At 46.3% G+C, this 19,954-nt stretch overlaps 1 protein-coding gene across 2 annotated transcripts in view; it reads right to left on the reverse strand.

The window, feature by feature from the left end:
• ABTB3 (ankyrin repeat and BTB domain containing 3) overlaps window positions 1-10,345 on the reverse strand; it is a 263,448-nt gene extending 253,103 nt beyond the window's left edge. The window contains exons 1-2 of one of the 2 annotated variants that reach the window (XM_065407584.1): window positions 9,575-10,345; window positions 9,367-9,490 (exon numbers count right to left, since the gene is read on the reverse strand). In XM_065407584.1, the coding sequence (XP_065263656.1) occupies window positions 9,367-9,490; window positions 9,575-10,345 (895 nt within the window). Of the gene's footprint in view, window positions 1-9,366 lie in introns of both variants that reach the window. The other variant, XM_065407577.1, reaches the window with a different exon arrangement.
• Window positions 10,346-19,954: the final 9,609 nt, after the last annotated feature.

Consider the following 19,954-nt stretch of genomic DNA (forward strand, 5'->3'; position numbering starts at 1 on the left):
AGATTAACACAGTATACTTAACTGGCCCTTAATAGGGCAGAACCTACTTGTCTGAAAGATTCCCTTTGCCACTCTGCCACAGAGAGAGGAGGCAGCTGCTCTCAATGTGGGTCGCCTCAGCCTTGAAATTTGCTCTGATCCTTATTCCCATCTGAAATTGTCCCCGTTTTACAAAAATCAGCCTTTAAATAATATTACAAAGGCTCGTTTCTTTTCCCAAGCTGCCAGGTGCTGGGAGAACTCTGGTGGGAGTTTGTAAAGATCTTAAACATGTTTGCAACTGCTACATTATAATATATGCTTATCAGTTGAACAGGGTGTTACTGGAGTAGTCTATTATTATAACTTTTCAAAATGTGTCCAGGAGCAATTAGAGCAAAGCACAGGTGCAGCTTAGTATGGAGTGAGTGCATGAATCAAAATAAACTCAAAAGAATGGCAACAGCAGCATGATTGACACCACTCTAATGACAGTGACAAGAAGTCCCACCTCTCTGATTTGTTAAAGTTAAATTCTGGCCTTGGACATGCATATGTAGCTGCCTCAGAAACCAATGGGAGCCACGTGTGCATGTCTGAGGGTATTTGCCCGGATGATCTTTAAATCAATGTTGCTAGAATTAGGAAGCCTTTTTAAACACAGGTCTCAGAGTAGCAGCCATGTTAGTCTGTATCCGCAAAAAGAACAGGAGTACTTGTGGCACCTTAGAGACTAACAAATTTATTTGAGCATAAGCTTTCGTGGGCTACAGCCCACTTCATCGGATGCATAGAATGGAACATATAGTGAGGAGATATATATACACACATACAGAGAACATGAAAAGGTGGGAGTTGTCCTACCAACTCTATGAGGCTAATTAATTAAGAGAAAAAACTTTTGTAGTCATTATCAAGATAGCCCATTACAGACAGTTTGACAAGAGGTGTGAGAATACTTAACATGGGGAAATAGATTCAGTGTGTGTAATGGCTCAGCCATTCCCAGTCTCTATTCAAGCCTAAATTGATAGTGTCTAATTTGCATATTAATTCAAGTTCAGCAGTTTTAAACACACTAACAACAAAACCAAATGTGGACCATGTTGCATGCCTTGTTCATAACCCAGAAGCCATTGTGGAAAGGAAATCTAGACCCACCATTTAAGAATTCAAGGATTCCAATCAAAGTATGTACACACTTCAAAACACAATTAAACACCAAGTTAATTCAAAGTGAAATGTTTATTAAAATAAAACTAAAACAAGTCTCCAGCACCTCAGCAAGCTACTACAGTAGGTGTTTGTTATACATTCATTCCACTAAACTGACAAACATACATAATGGCTCCTTGTTTCCAGGCTGCTGTAACATATACCTCACCTCATTCTACCCATGTGAAAATAAACCAAACCTCTCACTGATTCATTGCATTTCTTCAATAACCTCCCCTACCCCTAATTTCACAGAAAACTAGTTTTACTTTATAGAATGTATAATGAGTGATTACACTCCAAATTATGTTTTTCTGAGCCCACAACACAGAGATTTCTCCATTCTTGGAGGGGGGAGAGGAAAAGGCGGGGGCGGGAGGGAAATCATGGCAAATTTAAAGAAATGTAACTATCAAACAAAAATCAAGCAAGCTTGTCCCACTGCTAAAGAATATTTCTTCTAAGGAATCCATGAAAGACCAGCATAGAAGCAGTTTTCAGATTTGATGCTTCAGCTGATGTACTTCTGTGGAAAATACGCCTTTTCAGATGGTTCAATTGAACACCTCTGTTGAAGTAATAGTACATGTAACCAATTATGCAGACTATATTGAGTTTACTTTTGACTGCATCTATACATTTTAAAAATATCTTGAAATATTTATTGGCTGCATGGTAATTATATTTATAGATTACACTTGATAGGCTAAATTAATCTCTTTTGGCCAGAAACAGAAAGCAGAAAAAACCAAGGGAACAAAATATTCTGCATGTGACTTTTTTCCTAATATGCTTTACTCTATTGAAACCTTTCACGTGCAGAGGTGTGCTGTAAAGTGATGTATGGAGAAATGCACTGGTGGTGAAGTTGTCAGTTCAGTGTGGTGCTGGGACTGGGTGTGAGAATATGACCTGGTACTGGTGATGGTGTAAGTGGAAGGAATTGGAAAGGTGCTGAAGCTGGGAAGAGATCAGGAGTGCAAGTAGGTGCTGATGCAAGGTGTGGAGCACAAGATTGGAGAGAAACAGCACTGGTACTTTCTTTAAGATCAGCCTGCAATCTAAAGTGGCTGGATGTTTATTAAAAAATCAGCAGTGACCGAGTTAATGTTGACCTTTACATTGCCATCATTAGAATTCAGAGTTACTGCCCTACTGAGATCAATGGGAGCACAGCAGTGGGATTTTTCATACACAGCTGTTGATAAGAGGACATAAGAAAAGTGGAGGTCATACATGATCCCACTACAGATTTCAGCCTCTGAATAGGGAACTCAAGTAGAAGGAAATGTATGGGGGGAAAAGGTAACAGGAGACTATCTGAAACAAGGAGTATAAATAAGTCCAAAAGATGGTTAGTTTTTTTCCTAGCAAATGAGGAGGAGACTGCAGCATGTGAAAAAACTATGATGGTGGAATTGGAATTAAAAGAAAAGAAAAAAGAAAAGGTCTGTTAGTCAAGACTGGTCTTTATCTGTCCCTAAATATTCTGATGTCACATTAGATGGCAGCTCAAATGAAGTTTCAGATTTATTTTTACAATGCACCTACAACATTAATATCTTAATGGCAATACAAGAAGCAATACAACAGAGACAACAACAAAGCGTTTACAATTAATCCAGATAATAGCTTATTTATATAATATTTTTAAACTTTAACATGTTTAGTTAAACTATACAAGTTTACTATGGTCTGTGATCTGCTTTTCAGTCTCCAGAGTTTGCCTAGATTAGGAAAAGAGGTCAACGTTTGATCAGGGTTCGTTAACACACATTAGCCAATCCCATCCTAACCCCAGTTTTTCTTCAATTTGCTGTGTCTTTGCTCTGTATGCAATATTAGGAATATAAAGAAGCCACATAAATGACTGCATTTAATAACTATAAGGAAACAAAGCTTAGCTACACACATACATATATATATTATATATACACACTATACCTACACACATACTGCATGTGCACACTGTGGCTCTGGTAGAATCTAGTGACTTCTGCAATAGAAGACAGGGAGACCCACTAGAGGGCTTCTAAACTACTACCCATTCCCTACATACTATACTATAGACTAAAGTAATACCAATCCTCAGTTTAGTTCAGATGGAGCCTAGATAATACTGGGCTATTTTTACCCCTCCCTTGAGTTTTCCTCTGAAAATGGAAAATAAAGGCCTTGGTTCCTAGGTTGCACAGTAAATGCCTGATCCAAGGCCCATCAAAGTCAGTGAGATCCTTTCCATTGACGTCAGAGTCTTTTGGATCTGGCCATAAAAGTAGTTTCTTAGTGAAAAAAAGAAAAAGATTTAACATATGTGTGCATACTATGACATACAAAATGTGTAATGTTTGATGGAGCTTTTAAATTTGTGTATCAACAAAATCCCAGAGCCCAGATGTAAAGTATTTAATTTTCATTCAGCCACTAAATTAAAACCTCTAGTTGTCCAGAAAAAATACTGAGTAATTCTGAGGTAATTGGGTTGCAATACAGAACCTGAAATGAACTCAGCTGCAGTTGCAATGGGCAGTACATATCTTCCCCAATGGTTCTGTTGTGGGGACTGAGGGGTTCCATTTTGTCACCCCTTCTGTAAAATATATGTATTTGAGGCCTATGGGAGGGTTAGTGAGGAGGCTACAATGTAGTCTACCTCTCCATTATTTCTCACCCAGCAGTGCACTGCAATGAATGAGCCAGTGTATAAGATCAGGGCTTGCTTAGGTTAAGGTAGCTGGCTGAACTCAATCCCGACAAGGCTAGTGGGTTGGAGGAAACAACTGGAGGAAGCAAGTAGAAGAACTAGCAAGGACTATATCAGCCACACTGACTCAAGGGCGTGACCACCATTGGTAGAAGGTTATTTTGTAACACAGATCATGTTAGGACATCCAGGAGCTGCTGAGGATCTAACTATGGTTAAAAATACTGGCCTGGATCCTCAGATGTGGTGAGTAAACACTGGGCACAACTGATTGGGGAATGCCATGAAAGAGTCATTTGTGTCTCTCCAATCCTGAGGCCACTTTTCCACCACTTCCATCCCTCCTTACAGTCTAAAACAGCCTCATAGCTTGCAACCATTTCATATTCAGATGCAGACTTTGATATCCAAGCAAGCCTCTTGCAAGAAGAAACATTGGTGTTCTGTGATCTTCATTGGTTGCCTGTTTTGCTTCCAGTGGACTTGAACCTATAAAACCCTAAATGATTTGAGACCTGTGGGCCACAGAGACTTCCTCCCTCCTTGAGTGGTACTGCCACAGTTGCAATCAGCAAAGGCACTAAGTCTGGAGTCCCCCAATTCACATGGCTTGGGTCTACTGGTAAGGTGTTCCCCATAAGGAGTCCTTGACTCTGGAATTAGCTTCCATCAGGGTCTGGTGGGCCATTCTATGCATTTGTTACTCCCACCCAGATCAATGCATGTGTAACTGTTGTTCACATGCCACTGACAATATAATTGGGGCCCCGATTTATGAACCATCCACACACAATATACCCTACATTATCTCCTGGGCATTTGGAGAGGGTAGATTGGAAGAGTGGGGAAAGCATTGTTAGATACCCAACTGTTGTTATGGTTGTAACTCAATTGCCCAGTACAGAGAAAGGATGGTCTTCTGGTTATGCCACTGAACAGGGACCAAAGGATGTGGCTTCAGAAGTTCTTGGCTCCTACCATAGGCTTGCTGTACAACTTTGGACAAGTCAGTGTGAATCTCTCTGTGCCTCAGTTCCACATCTGTGAAATAGAGATCATATTTCCCTCCCTTACAGAAGTACTGTGTGGATTATTTTCTGAATGATTGTGAGACACTTAGATATTATGGTGATGGGGCTAGATCAGTAAATAAACTAAACAAACCTTTCAGAGGCAGGGGAGGAGAATGTAATCATTTTAGCATTTATAACTAATTGTTATGAAAATGCCCAGAGCTCATAGTGAGCACCTGAAATAAATCAGAAGGAGTATAAAAGAACAGCATAAGCATACAGGGACAAAATCAGAAAGGCTAAGGCACAAAATGAGTTATACCTAGCAAGGGACATACAAGACGATAGGAAGAGTTTTTTAAAATAAATTAGGAGCAAAAGAAAAATGAAGGAAAGTGTAGGTCCTCTATTTAGCAGGGAATGAGAGCTGCTAATTGGTTTAATACCTATGACATGACATTTTTATTTTAGTAAGGCATTTGACACAGTTCCACAGGGCAATCTCATAAGCAAACTAGGGAAATGTGGTCTGGATGAAAATACTATAAAGTGGGTGAAAAACTGGTTGAAAAACTGTACTCAAGTATTTATCAATGGTTTACGGTTAAACTGGGAGGGTATATCTAGTGGGGTCCCAAAGGGGCCAGTCCTGAGTCCAGTATTATTCGGTGTTTTAATTAATGACTTGGATAAGGGAGTGGAGAGTATGCTTACAAAATTTGCCCATAATCTCAAACTCGGAAGGTTTGCAAGCACTTGGAGGACAGCATTAGAATTCAAAATGACATTAGAGAATTAGTCTGAAATCAGCAAGATGAAATTTAATAAAGATAAGTGCAAAGTACTTAACTTAGGTAGTAAAAATTAAACGCATAGCTACAAAATGGAGAATAACTGCTTAGGTGGTAGTACAACTGAAAAGGATCTGGGGGTTATAGCAGATCACAAATTGAATACGAGTGAAAAATGTGATGCAGTTGTGGAAAAGGCTAATATTCTGGGGTGTCTTAACAGGAGTGTTGTATGTAATACACAGGAGGTAATTGTCCCACTATTCGGCACTGATGAGGCCTTAGCTGCAGTACTGTGTCCAATTCTGGGCACTACACTTTAGGGAAAATGTGGATAAATTGGAGAGAGAGTCCAGAGGAGAGCAACAAAAATAATAAAAGGTTTAGAAAACCTGACCTATGAGGAAAGGTTAAGACTAAACATGCCCAGTTTTTTAAGAAAAGATGACTAAGCAGGGACCTAATAACAATCTTCAAATATGTTAAGAGCTGTTATAGAGGACAGTGATCCGTTTTTCTCCATGTCCACTAAAGATAAAACAAGTAATGGGCCTAATCTGCATCAAGGGAGATGTAGGTTAGATATTAGGAAAAATTTGATAACTATAAAGGTAGTTACGTTCTGGAACAGGCGTCCAAGAGAGGTTGTGGAATCCCCATTATTGGAGGTTTTTAAGAATAGGTTGGACAAACACCTGCCAGGGATGGTCTAGGTTTACTTGGTCCTGCCTCAGCACAGGGGGCTGAACTTGGTCTCCCAAGGTCTCTTCCAAGCCTTACATTTCTATGATTCTATGAAAATAAAAGATATCCTGTAACACCATGGGGCCTGATTCTGCATTCCTTGCACAAAAATCTCCACTAATATAAGATAGTATACCAAACTGTAAATTATAAAACTATAAAGAACTCAGTCATTTATATGTAGAGGACAGAGATGCGGGGGATGGAGCCTAGAGGAAGAGGCAAAGCAAGATGAACTAGTTATGGTCTGATCCTAGCATCTTTACTCAGGCAAGATTCCAACTGATGGCAGAGAGTTTTGCTTGACTCAGGACTGAGCCACAAATGAGGTATTCCTAGGTAAAGCAACAAACAAAATGGAGAGGAAAAACTCAAAGCCTCTGAAAATGAGATGAATGAGGGTCATGAATTAAGTTAATTTAAATCCACAGAGGTGCTACAATGGGAGTTACAAAATGAAAGACTCAACACAGGTCTGTAGGGACAGCACTGCAACGTCAGAAATGAAAAATGGTGCCATCTGAAACGTACAGGCACAATAATGTGACTAACGGAAAAAACACGGCAGTAACACCATTAAAGAGAACGCATGCATGCACACACAAATTGTGTTAAAATAAAGCATAAGGATCATGAGAGACAACCCATTAACAGCAAAGAAATTCTGATTTAAGGCTAAATAAAGCTCTTGGGGCAGATCAGTTTGTGGAGGTGGTCATAGCTCCATAATGGAAGGCTGACACCGATGCAGCTATGACAATTTACCCCAGCTGGGGATCTACCACCTTGTTTTGCCTCTGTATTGCATCCCTCTAGATCCTTTCTGGGAGAAAGGATGTCTCAAAACAGGTAATCGTGCGTAAAGCAATGGTTGGGCTATAGTAATTTAGAGTTAAATTATAGACATGACAGAAGCTGAACTCAGTTTCTTGTTTTCAAAACAGTATTTTACATCTCAGCTGTATACAAATTTTCCTTTAGGTTAATAGAGAGAGAGAAAGTAAGTAAGTAAGTGTGTGTGTGTGTGAAACAATTTCAGTTTGAGTCCACTAAACATAGCCATAGGTTTGTTGCATTTTCCCTAAACCTATGAATATAGGTTAGCTGGCAATAGAAGAAATTTCAATTCCAGGGACCAGGGTTTTATTAAATGAGAGCTAAACCATTAAAACGTTGGACACCTCCTAAAAAAAAATCCCCAGGAAGTTGATGCACCATCATGTTGAATCTGTGTCAAGCTTTCGGTAAACAAGCAGCAACATGAATGAAATCTGCCCAGAAAGACTGCATCTGAGCTCCAACCACGCAGTCTCTGGCCAAACCACCGCATATGAAATAAAGTTTTATTTCATTTTCGAATGTTCAGTTACGCTTGTACCATTTCCTGTGGAAAATTGAAGCTTTGAAGTGTGTGTCTATAACTCAAGCGTTGCTGAAACCCAACCATTTTGAGAAGCCCCTTAAAAAAAAAAAAAAAAAAACAGAAAAACAAAACAACCCCTCCTCCCCCAAACACACGAGCCGTTCAATCAACCCATCAGTCGTGATGCCAGAAAGTTCATTAGGGATGTCACTGTAAATAATGCCCCAAAATGCCACCAAGACCCTCTTCCCACCCCCTCCCCCGACTCCATTGTGCTGGCGACAGGCTGCAGCGGAATCACACACATCCATACGGTACCGTAGCGCTGAACCCCCAAGAGAGCAACACGGGGTGTCTGACAGCTTCCCCCCCCCCACCACCCTTAATGAGATCGGCCGCGCATTTTTTGTGATGCAGAAGGACCTGTTCCTCTCCCACCCCCACCCCTCTCTCCCCCCAGCTCTGTAGGACTGAAGCCTTAGCCCGCCGCAGACACTTGCGGCATGGTACTCCATACAGATGGCCGGGAGAGGGGGGGAGGAATTGATGCACGACGAAGGCTTTCTAGCCCCGATTTACAGTCTCCTCGTGTCCCGCTAAAATTCTGTGTTCAAGGTGAAAACGGCTTGACGCCAAAGGTACATGGGGTAAAAGCCGATCCGACACAATAGGGTGGAAAACACCTCCAGCTCCACCTGCAGAAGGCGCAGCAAGCGGGAGGGCAGCAGCCGGCGGGTTAATTACCAACAGCCTCACCCCGAGTGCGCAACCCTCCGGCGCGAGTTGAGCCCCTCAGCGCTGCAGGATGGGGCTTAGCTACCCTGCAAAGCGCAGCCATCTGCGCTTCCTAGATGCGCTGGGGGGGGGCGGCTCTCTACGCCCCCCAAGGGCCAGATCCTGGGGGATGCTGAGCATCTGCAGCTCCCACTCACTACAGGTGCTCAGCCCTTCCCGAGAGGGAGTCCTGGCTTCCCGGATCAGCCTTCCCGCTCCGGATGCGCAAAACTGCGGCTCCCAGGGCCTGCGCGCAAAGTGTGGGGGTCTGAGCGCAGGGAGGGGGCCCCAGCGGCTGCGGGGCGCAGAAGGGATTTTGGGTTGGCTGGCTAGCTACAGCTGATACTTCATCCAAATAAAATAAGACAAGTGTCAAAATGCGCAACATTCGCGCGCATTTGGGGCTGGGTTTCCCTGCAATACTCGCCACATACTCTACTCCCAGCGCAAACTTTGAGGGGCACAAGAACGGCCTAGGTGGCCAGGGCCCCCCTCCCCGCTGGCATCCCAAGTGGTCACAGACTAGAACCCTCCTTCCCCGTCCCGCTGCACTGACACCGAGAGGACTGCACACCGTGCCCGCCACCCACCTGCCCCTGGCCCCACAGGTGGGCACACGGGGAAGGCTGCACACCATGACCCCCTCACCCCTGGCCTCTCAGGAGGGCTCACGGGGAGGGATGCAGCCCCTAACACCTCCCCCCGGCCCCACAGGAGAGCACGTGGGGAGGGAGCAGCCCCTAACACCCCGGCCCCATAGGAGGGCACAGCCCGCGCACTCACCGCTGGCGTTCTTCCCGCAGATGAGGTGCTGGTAGGGCTGCAGCAAGCCCCACAGCTCCGCGTCGTTGTTGACCGTCTGCTCCAGAGACTCCACCGTAAACTTGGGCGCTTCGCCGCCGCCGCTCTCCTTGTCCTTCTCCGCGCCAGCGGCGGCGGCCGAGCCGGAGCCGGAGCCCGAGCCCCGGTTGGGGTGCGGGTGGGCCGAGGCGCTGCCCCCCGCCATCACCCGCCCGTAGATGTCTCGGAAGAGGTTCTCCAGGCAGGCGGTCAGGTAGATGGCGGCGTGCTCGTGGATGCGAACGGCCACCCGGCTGTCCACCATCCAGCGGTAGAACTTGCCCACCGAGAAGGTGAGCCCGCAGCGGGTGGATTTGCCCCGGCTGAAGCGGTCCCCGCCGCTGCTGCTCATGTTGTAGAGGGAGAGGGCGCCCAGGGCGGCCGCCGTGCAGCTGGAGGCCAGCGTCCAGTCCAGGACGATCTCCATGGCGCTCTGGATCTCGTACTTGGTGCATTTGGCAAACCGCAGGCTCAGCCGCTGAGCCTCCTTGGCGATCCGGATCAGCGCCCGGCTGACCAAGGTGGAGAGCTTGGCCAGGGCATCTCTGGCAGGGCTAGCGGGGATGGCCGCCGGCCCGCGGGGCTCCCTGTGCCGCAGCAGGAGCAGCGCCTCCACCTCCTCCAGAGTCCAAGGGACCTCCTCAAGGTCAGGCAGCAGCCTGGAGCACTGCTGCCCCGAGCAGTCCAGCACCTCGGAGTCTTCCACTAGGACCGTGTTGACAGTGTCAAAGCTGTTGTGCCTACTGTGCATGGAGTCAGCTAGATGCTGCCAGCAGTTTCCTCCATAGGAGTAAGCCGGGTGGGAATCCGAACAGCACAGGGACAAGTTGGAGGACCGGACTGAGTCCGCAGCACCACCATAACCAGAATCCAGGGTCAAATCTTCCAGCGTCCTCACCACTGTCTTACCTCGCCTTGCCATAGCTGCACTTCATGCTGCACCCGCAGGAAACCAGAGGGGGAATGGAAAGACGAGACGGAGCCCACTCGCCACTTTGTTGTGCCTTCCAAAGCCTCTTCCCGGCCCACGCACCGGCTCAGCTCCGCGGAGGGGCTCGGCAGCCTCACTCCCAGCCGGGCGGCGGAAAAACGCCGGAAAAATAAAAGTGTTTAAATGTTCCCTGCTCCCCGCCGCCAGCAGCAGCGCCGCCGCCGCCAGCCTCCCTCGCCGATCACTGCACTAGCAGGCAGCCCTATACCGCAAAACCCAGCCAGCCAGCCGAAGAAGGGAGTGGGGAAGAGGCGGGCCTATGTAAAACAGCTCGGGAACGAGCCAATAGCGTTGGAATATGCTAATTATATCACCACTTTCCCCCCCCCCCGCTCCCCCCCCATCGGCAGAAACGAGGGAGTCGAGCTTCACTCTTTGGAATTCATGGAGAATCAAGACCCAAAGCCCAGGCAGCCCCCACAGCTCTGGGCCTGTTACCAGGACCTGGGCTTTTTTTGTCTCTCTCTGGTAATTTGTTTTTGTTGAACTTTGCTGTTGAAAAAGAACTCACAGGAGCCATGTAGATTCTCCAAAACAGAGGAGGGGAAGCTCCCGGCCTGGGTAGTGATTTGTGTGGTTAAGAATAGCCTAAATCTCAGGCTTGTGTCCTTAGCAGGTAGTAGAAATTAGAAACCACCAGCCTAAAACAGATCCAGCAGCTGCGAATTCTTGTAGGAGTATATTCTGCTCCAGTGGTTCCCCCCCACTGGGGCCAGGGCCCTCCCTAGCCATTTTGGTGCCCTACGCAGCCCCCCCGCGGGGGGGGGGGGGCTGTATGGGACCCAGGCCTCCGCGGGTTGGGCTGGGTCGCTCCACTTCCTGCCGCCCGGTGAGTGCAGGGCAGCCAGTCCGACCCCGCACTCAGGGGGCGGTGGGAAGTGGAGTGACCCGGCCCCAGCCCGCTCCGCTCTGCTCCCCTGGCTCCCAGCCTTGGAGGGCAGGGGAGAAACCACCCCCCGCACTCACCCGTCGGCGCGGCTGGGAGCCAGTGGAGCGGAACGGGCTGGGGCCAGGTCGCTCCACTTACCGCCGCCGGTGAGTGCAGCACCACCCCCTGCTGCAGTCCCCAGGGGAGTGGGGGTGGGGAAGGGACGGAGCAGGGCGGGGGCTTTAGGGAAGGGGCGGGGCGGAGCAGGGGCTGAAGCAGCAAGCAGCTGCGCAGGGTAAGGAGGGCCCTGACTGGGGCACATACCAACACAGATACTGCACCTATGCCAGTGAACTGCCTTCCTCCCATTTAATTACGTGTTGCAACAAGCACCATTACAGGTTAGAGCATGCACAGCTGATTGTGCCTGGTGTGAGAGACACATACCTGACTACAGTGGGAAATTGTAAAGCCTCATATTTTCCTCTCCGCTCATCACAGAATCCCCGTGTAAGTTTCCCCCCCCCCCCCATCATTAAAAAAAAATCATTTTTTCTTTAAGATTAAGGGATAGATCATTTACATGAATATGGACAACTGCTGAGCTCAGGAACTATTCTGTTTGGCTCCTGCCAAGGCAAGATACACCTCTCTATTCTTCCTTTGTTAGTCAATGTCACTCCCTCTTATGCTTGTGCATTGCCAGCATGGCAGTTGCAGCACCTATGGTGAAGGCAATACCAAGAGACCTAAGATTTTAGAGGCAGTTCTGAGAAGTTCCCCAAAGCCCAAGAGACCTAAGACTGGGCATGAGTAGTTCTGTTAACAGGGTTCTGTGCGTGCTTTAAGTTAAGCATGAGTTCAAATCCTTTGGATCAGGACTTCAATATGTGTGTCTTGTGAAGACAAAAAAAGTAGCAAGGGGGAAGTATAAAACAGGTCTCTATTGAACCTGTTAGCATTATCTCCCAAACAGATTAAATGGATTCTCTCGCCTTCATTTTTCTCGCATTCTTTTTATTCCAGCGGTTTGCTGAATTTTCCAAAAACAAAATAAAGCCACGGGGCAAAAAAAGTAGAGGAACTTGATTTAGAACTAAACAAACTGCCATGTAGTAGTAGCAGGCATAGTTTCAATCTGGAAAAACAATCTCCAAATAATTAAAAGAAGTACTCTGAACCCCCTAGAAACTCTTAAAATTAACCCCCAAAGAATGAGGCAGAATTTGAAAAGCGAGACTCTTATTAACGTTGGTGAGAGTTTCACATGCACAGCTAAAAATTCCTAGACAGTGCATGAACAACTTATGCCTAGCGGAGTATATATTAATCTTTATATGCTGAGTGTTATTGCTAATGGGAGTTGCATGGCAAAGGGCTCATGCAACAAACAGAATATACTCCTCCTAAGTGTATACTTCTGTTCTGCAGAAATGTTATATTGCTTTAATCGTAAACCACCAGCAAACATCTATCCCTTTAAGTATAAAAGGCTAGCAAATATTTCTTCACCCTGATTTCAGTGTAGTCAGTCAAAATTCTTCAACAGACAAGGCCAGTCAAGTAAGAGATTTACCCTCTCAAGGGAGCAAAAACTGGCAGCCCTTCAACATAAACTTCCTAAAGGAAAGGCATGAACACAACTACAAGGAGAAGGTAGACATCCCTGAAAACACCTAGAGGGATTTACACTATGACTTAAGGGAGGTACAGTAAGAAAACCAAGAGATATCTTGACAGCATTTTCAACTTCGAAACAGGAAATGTCAGGCAGAATAGATCTTCAAAAGACAACCTAAAAGCCACAGAACTCACACAATAGCCATAATGAATAAGCAGAGGATGGGGGAGCTCTGGATTAGAGTGAATATCATGCTGAAGAGAGAAAGGGCTAACGTGGTGCCCATCTTTAAAAAGCCGAAAAAGGAGGAGCTGGAGAACTATAGATCAATCAGCCTGACCTCGATACCTGGGAAGCTACTAGAGCAATAGATAAAACATTCAATTTGCCAATACCTGGAGGATAAAGGGTGATCACTAGCAACCGGCATGGATTTACTAAGAACAAATCATGCCAAACCAGCTTGATTTTCTTCTTTGACAAGGTAACTGGTTTGGTGGATGGGGTAATGTGGTGGACATAATATAGCTGCACTTTAGCAAGGCTTTTGACACAGTCCCACATGCCAGTCTCATAAATAAGCTGGAGAAATGCAGGCTCGGTGGAACTACCATTAAGTGGATATATAATTGGTTAAACAACCGCAAACAAAGAGTAACTATAAATGGAATGATGTCAGTTTGGAAGGAGGTCTCAAGTGGGGTTCCACAGGGATCTGTTTTGGGTCTGGTGTTATTTAACATCTTTATTAATAATCTAGATGTAGGAATAGAGAGCCTACTGATCAAATTTGCTGATAACACAAAGCTGGGGGGAGGGGACGTGTTTACAAACACTTCGGAGGATGGTGCTAAAATTCAGAGAAATCGTGATAAATTGGAGAACTAGGATAAAGATGATAAAATGAAATTCAACAAAGACAAGTGTAAGGGGCTACACTTAGGGAAGAAAAACCAAATACAGAACAGGAGGAAACTGGCTTGGCAGCAGCACTACTGAGAAGGATCTGGGAGTTGTGGTGGATCACAACCTCAACATGAGTCAGCAATGCAATGCTGTTGCAAAAAAGCAAATGAAATTTTGAGTTGCATTAACAGAGACATAGCATGCAAGTCACAGGAGGTGATAGTACTGCTTTACTCAGCGCTGGTTAGGCCTCAGCTGGAGTACTGTGTCCAATTTTGGTCACCAATGTATATAAAGGATGTAGAGAAACTGGAAAGGATCCAGAGGTGAGCAACAAAGATGATCAAAAGGGTGGAATGCAGCCATATGAGCAAAGGCTGAAGGAACTGGCTATGTTTAGTTTGGAAAAGAGGACATTAAGGGAGGACATGATAGCAGCCTTCAAATACTTGAAAGGCTGCCATAAAAAAGATGAAGAAAAGTTTCTCTCTCTTGCCACAGAGGGCAGGACAAGAAGCAATGGGTTCACACTATAGCATAGCAGATTTACATTAAATCTCAGGAAAAACTTCCTAACTGTAAGAACAGTAGGGCAATGGAACAAACTGCCTAGGGAGGTTGTGGAAGCTCATTCACTGGAGGTTTTCAAAAAGAGGCTGGATACCCATCTGTCTTGGATGGATTAGACACAAGAAATCCTGTATCTTGGCAGGGGGTTAGACTAGATGACACTTGTGGTCCCTTCTAACCCTACGGTTCTATGATAAGGTTAGAGCCATTCTGTAGTAGTTGGGTCAGTCCTCAGATTGTGGTATGCAAGAAGGAAGGGGCATTAACATTAAGGTCCTGCATACTATGTGGTAAGCTGAATTGTAAGTCTTCACTGCACAGTTAACCCAAGTGATTGGCACCCAGGTCTGAGCCCTGGGTTACTCTAGCCTGGGTGTGAGTGTCCCCACAGCAAAGTTCTACCTACATCACTTTCTGCACTTGCCGGTGTGTGTCTAGGGGCATAACTCATGGTTCTTTGTGCTGAGAGGCTCTAGGATTCATTCCCTGTCAACTATGTTAATTGTGGGAAGACGTCATCTGACTTTTGGGGGGATTGGGGGATTGGGGGATGGGTACTGGAGGATGATCAGCACTTGAGTGGTTTTGCCAGCATCCTCACTGCAAAGTGAGTGGGTTCCAGCACGAGTTAAAGCAGAGCCTGCAATCTAAACTATATCCTCAGTTGGGTCAGCTAGCCTGGACTTAAAGCATCTCCAAACTTGGGTCAGAGGTTTTTCTGGGTGGATAATAGGGAGTTTGGGCTAAAATCCAGTTAAGAGACCAGGTAAATTGTACAGTAAACATAGGATTCTGTAGTAGGGTCCCCCCCTGGTGTCTACAGTACTCCAGCGCAGCAGATTAGACATTTTCTATCCAGCTTCACCTTAACTCAGTAAAAATCTCCATGTTAGAATTTAATGGGAATGAACACAAACATACAGAATATCTTGGGAGATTTTTCTAAACAGATTCAATTTGTTTTACTCTGCCCCTAAATTTTCAGAGAGTTGCAACTTTTTGCATTGATAACACATGACTGCACTCAGGCATTATCGGGGGAAACTGTATGTTATGAAAGCTGGGTAGCAAATAGCTCTTGGTGACTGGGAAGGCATGGGAGATAGCTTGGGAGTGTGGACTAAGCACATCATTTGGACCTTTATGCTGCAGTGATGAGAAGTAAAATAGTTAATGGTGACATTAAAACAATCGTCTTTAGGCTATAAAGTTAACCATGCATGGGGCAGTTCACATCTCAGAGCCATTGTTTCAGGCTCTGGGCAGACTAAGACAGATGTCATGCTATTGCTTTAGAATCAGTTCATATCTGAAGAGTTTTCTTTTCAAAATTACAATTCTGGCTTTACATTTGCCACGAAAGCCAGATTCTGGGGCCGTATGGAATCTGTGGCCACAGTAAGATTTCCATATCAAATTATGGAGGGCAGAAAATGTCCCAATTTGATTAATTCAAAGCAATGCAATGTGGCCTTCATGGAGCTTTGGTGACCTTTCATTGCCTGTGGGATGCTCTCCAAGGATAGGATGTCTTTGCTGCCACATACTTGAATGAGCTAGCACATGGACTGGAGGGAACAGCATGAACAACTGAAAGGGCTACAAGTTTATCTGAGGAAATGTGACTAGACAAAGGTACAGACAAATTTCCTTGGAACGGGAGGGGAGACTAGATCAGTTTGGAAAAATAAAACCTGTCCCAATACTTAGTGCCTAGATGCCACAACTGGGAGCTTCAGAAACAATCCTCAGTCCCAAGCCAAAAAGCATATTGCAACATTCCTTGGGTGACCACAAAATTTATACCCTACTTTGCAAGCTGCAGTCTTTGATGGTACCATTAACTGACTTAGCAAAAACAAATAAAAGAAAACAGTCCGGTGGATGCCAGACAATGAAAACCCTTCACTGACTTGGAGACACTTACGTCAGAATCAGTCTTACAGAGCTTAGAATTCAGATAGGAATTTCTTGAGCAGGTATCCTCAGATGATAGTACCTCAAGGAGATGCTGACTTAGTGAAGACTGATGATATCTGAAAGAGGGTCAGTGAAACTGACACACACAAAGGTTTATCAGTGCCAATTTACATCAGTGGGCAAAAGATCATACTTTGATTCAAAACAGGATAGGCAATATGTTCTGACTTTCCTCCCGCCACTGAACTGTCTGCAAACAGATCACTTGGCACGTGAACCAGAATCTGTTCTCACTAGGAATTAAATAATCCACAGTAGAAAAGTAGCATTTGGCTAGCAAATGGCTTGAGAGTTGCTGTCATAACTATAAAGGGAAGGGTAACAGCCATACTGTGTACAGTACTAAAGTCCCGAGACTACTTCAAATTAAAAAACTTGAACAGGAGGCCCATGACAGAGAAGAGAAAGCCAAACAGGAGGCCCATGAAAGAGAAGAGAAAGCCAAACAGGAGGCCCATGAAAGAGAAGAGAAAGCCAAACAGGAGGCCCATGAAAGAGAAGAGAAAGCCAAACAGGAGGCCCATAAAAGAGAGATGGAACTGGAAGCAGCAAGGACTAGGCAGGGTGCATCAGACCATCCTAACAACTCCTCTCCAGGTACCACTTCCCATCCCAGGAAATTCCCCACCTACAAGGCAGGCGATGATACTGAGGCCTTCTTAGAAAATTTTTAAAGGGCCTGCCTTGGATACAACATCCCTCCAACCCAGTACATGGTAGAGCTGAGGCCGCAGCTCAGTGGACCCTTAGCAGAGGTGGCGGCTCAAATGCCTAAGGAACACATGAACAGTTATGAACTTTTTAAAAACAAGGCCAGAATCAGAATGGGGCTAACACCTGAGCATGCCCGTCGGCGGTTCAGAGCCCTAAGGTGGAAACCTGATGTGTCATTTACCCGACATGCCTACCACATTGGGAAAAATTGGGATGCCTGGATATCAGGAGCAAATGTTAAATCTACGGAAGAGTTGCCCTTCCTATTGCAAATGGAGCAGTTTTTAGAGGGTGTTCCTCAGGAAATAGAAAGGTACATCCTAGATGGGAAGCCCAAAACTGTAACCGAGGCGGGGGAGATTGGAGCCAAATGGGTGGAGGTGACAGAAAAGAAAAAAGCTAGTAGCAGTTGGAGCGAATATCAGAAGGGGCAAGCCGAAACAAAACCTTATCACCGGGGACAACCCAAGACCCCACCCACATCCCAAGGGGAACCCCAGACGCCTTCTCACCCCACCACACCAGTCTCCAGCAACCAACATCGCCCCGGTGATACCTTAGCAGGGCGATGTTTTAAATGTAATGAACTGGGGCACATAAAGGCTCACTGCCCCAAGAACCCCAACCGATTACAGTTCATTACACCCCAATCACACCAAAGAAACCCAGACCCAGATGCCTCTCTCATACCCTCGGAGCGAAGGGAAACCTTAAGAGTGGGCGGAAAGAAGGTTATCGCTTGGAGGGACACTGGGGCACAAGTGTCAACTATTCACCAATCCCTAGTGGACCCCAAACTCATCAACCCGGAGGCTACAGTGACAATTCAACCCTTCGTGTCACAGTCTGTAACCTTGCCTACAGCCAAGTTGCATGTCCAGTACAAGGGCTGGTCAGGAATGTGGACTTTTGCAGTCTATGACAATTATCCCATTCCCATGCTGCTGGGGGAAGACTTGGCCAACCATGTGAAGCTAGCCAAGAGGGTGGGAATAGTCACCCGCAGCCAGGCTAAGCAAGCTTTCACCCCCATCCCTGTTCCTGAGCCGTCCACCAGGGCCCCGTCTGTGTTACCGGAGACCCAAACACAGGTGGTGGAACCGGATCCCCTGCCAACGACTGCAACAGCCGTAGTGGATCCAATCCCAGAGACCCAGCCAAAGCCAGTCCCAGAACCGGAACTGGCAACGCAACCAGCACCAGAACCATTGCCAGCACTGAGTCCAGCGCTGGCAACCCCGTCTACAACTCCAATGCCAGAGGGCACCAGCGAGCCTAAACTGGTGGAAGCAGCAGATAACCCTACCCAAGAGGCTCAGCCAGAGCCTGAAATACCACATAGTGCACCAGCGGACAGCGGTTCACAGTCAATGCAAAAAGCCCCAGCACCTGCATCGCTTCCAGAGGGACCAAGCCCCAGTCCACAGTCCAAGGAGGAACTGATGTCTCCAGCATCAAGGGAACAGTTCCAGGCCGAGCAGGAAGCAGATGACAGCCTTCAAAAAGCTTGGGCGGCGGCACGGAGCACCCCACCGCCTCTCACCTCTTCTAACCGATCCCGGTTTGTTGTAGAAAAAGGACTTTTATACAAGGAGACTCTTTCTGGTGGGCACCAGGAAGACTGGCATCCTCAAAGACAGCTGGTAGTTCCCACTAAGTATCGGGTAAAACTCTTGAGCTTAGCCCATGATCATCCCAGTGGCCATTCTGGGGTGAACAGAACCAAAGACCGGTTGGGGAAGTCCTTCCACTGGGAGGGAATGGGCAAGGACGTTGCTAATTATGTCCGGTCTTGTGAGGTGTGCCAACGGGTGGGAAAGCCCCAAGACCAGGTTAAAGCCCCTCTCCAGCCACTACCCATAATTGAGGTCCCATTTCAGCGAGTAGCTGTGGATATTCTGGGTCCTTTCCCAAAGAAGACACCCAGAGGAAAGCAGTACGTACTGACTTTCATGGATTTTGCTACCCGATGGCCGGAAGCTGTACCCTTAAGCAACACCAAGACTAAAAGTGTGTGCCAGGCATTAGCAGACATTTTTGCCAGGGTAGGGTGGCCCTCCGACATACTTACAAATTCGGGAACTAATTTCCTGGCAGGGAACATGAAAAACCTGTGGAAAGCTCATGGGGTGAATCACTTGGTTGCCACCCCTCATCACCATCAAACCAATGGTCTGGTGGAGAGGTTTAATGGAACTTTGGGGGCCATAATACGTAAATTCGTAAATAAACACTCCAATGATTGGGACCTAGTGTTGCAGCAGTTGCTTTTTGCCTACAGGGCTGTACCACATCCCAGTTTAGGGTTTTCACCATTTGAACTTGTGTATGGCCGCAAGGTTAAGGGGCCATTACAGTTGGTGAAGCAGCAATGGGAGGGGTTTACGCCTTCTCCAGGAACTAACATTCTAGACTTTGTAAGCAACCTACAAAACACCCTCCGACACTCTTTAGCCCTTGCTAAAAAAAACCTAAAGGATGCTCAGGAAGAGCAAAAGGCCTGGTATGATAAACATTCCAGAGAACGGTCCTTCAAAGTAGGAGACCAAGTCATGGTCTTAAAGGCGCTCCAGGCCCATAAAATGGAAGCGTCGTGGGAAGGACCATTTACGGTCCAGGAGCGCCTAGGAGCTGTTAACTATCTCATAGCCTCCCCCACCTCCAACATAAAGCCTAAGGTATACCATGTTAATTCTCTTAAGCCCTTTTATTCTAGAGAATTAAACGTTTGCCAGTTTACAGCCCAGAAAACTGATGACGCGGAGTGGCCTGCAGGTGTCTACTATGAAGGAAAAAGGAATGGTGGCGTGGAAGAGGTAAACCTCTCCACGACCCTGGGACGTCTGCAGCGACAGCAGATAAAGGAGCTGTGCACAAGCTT

The sequence above is a fragment of the Emys orbicularis genome, chromosome 1 (assembly GCF_028017835.1).
Source record: "Emys orbicularis isolate rEmyOrb1 chromosome 1, rEmyOrb1.hap1, whole genome shotgun sequence".
Taxonomy (NCBI): domain Eukaryota; kingdom Metazoa; phylum Chordata; order Testudines; family Emydidae; genus Emys; species Emys orbicularis.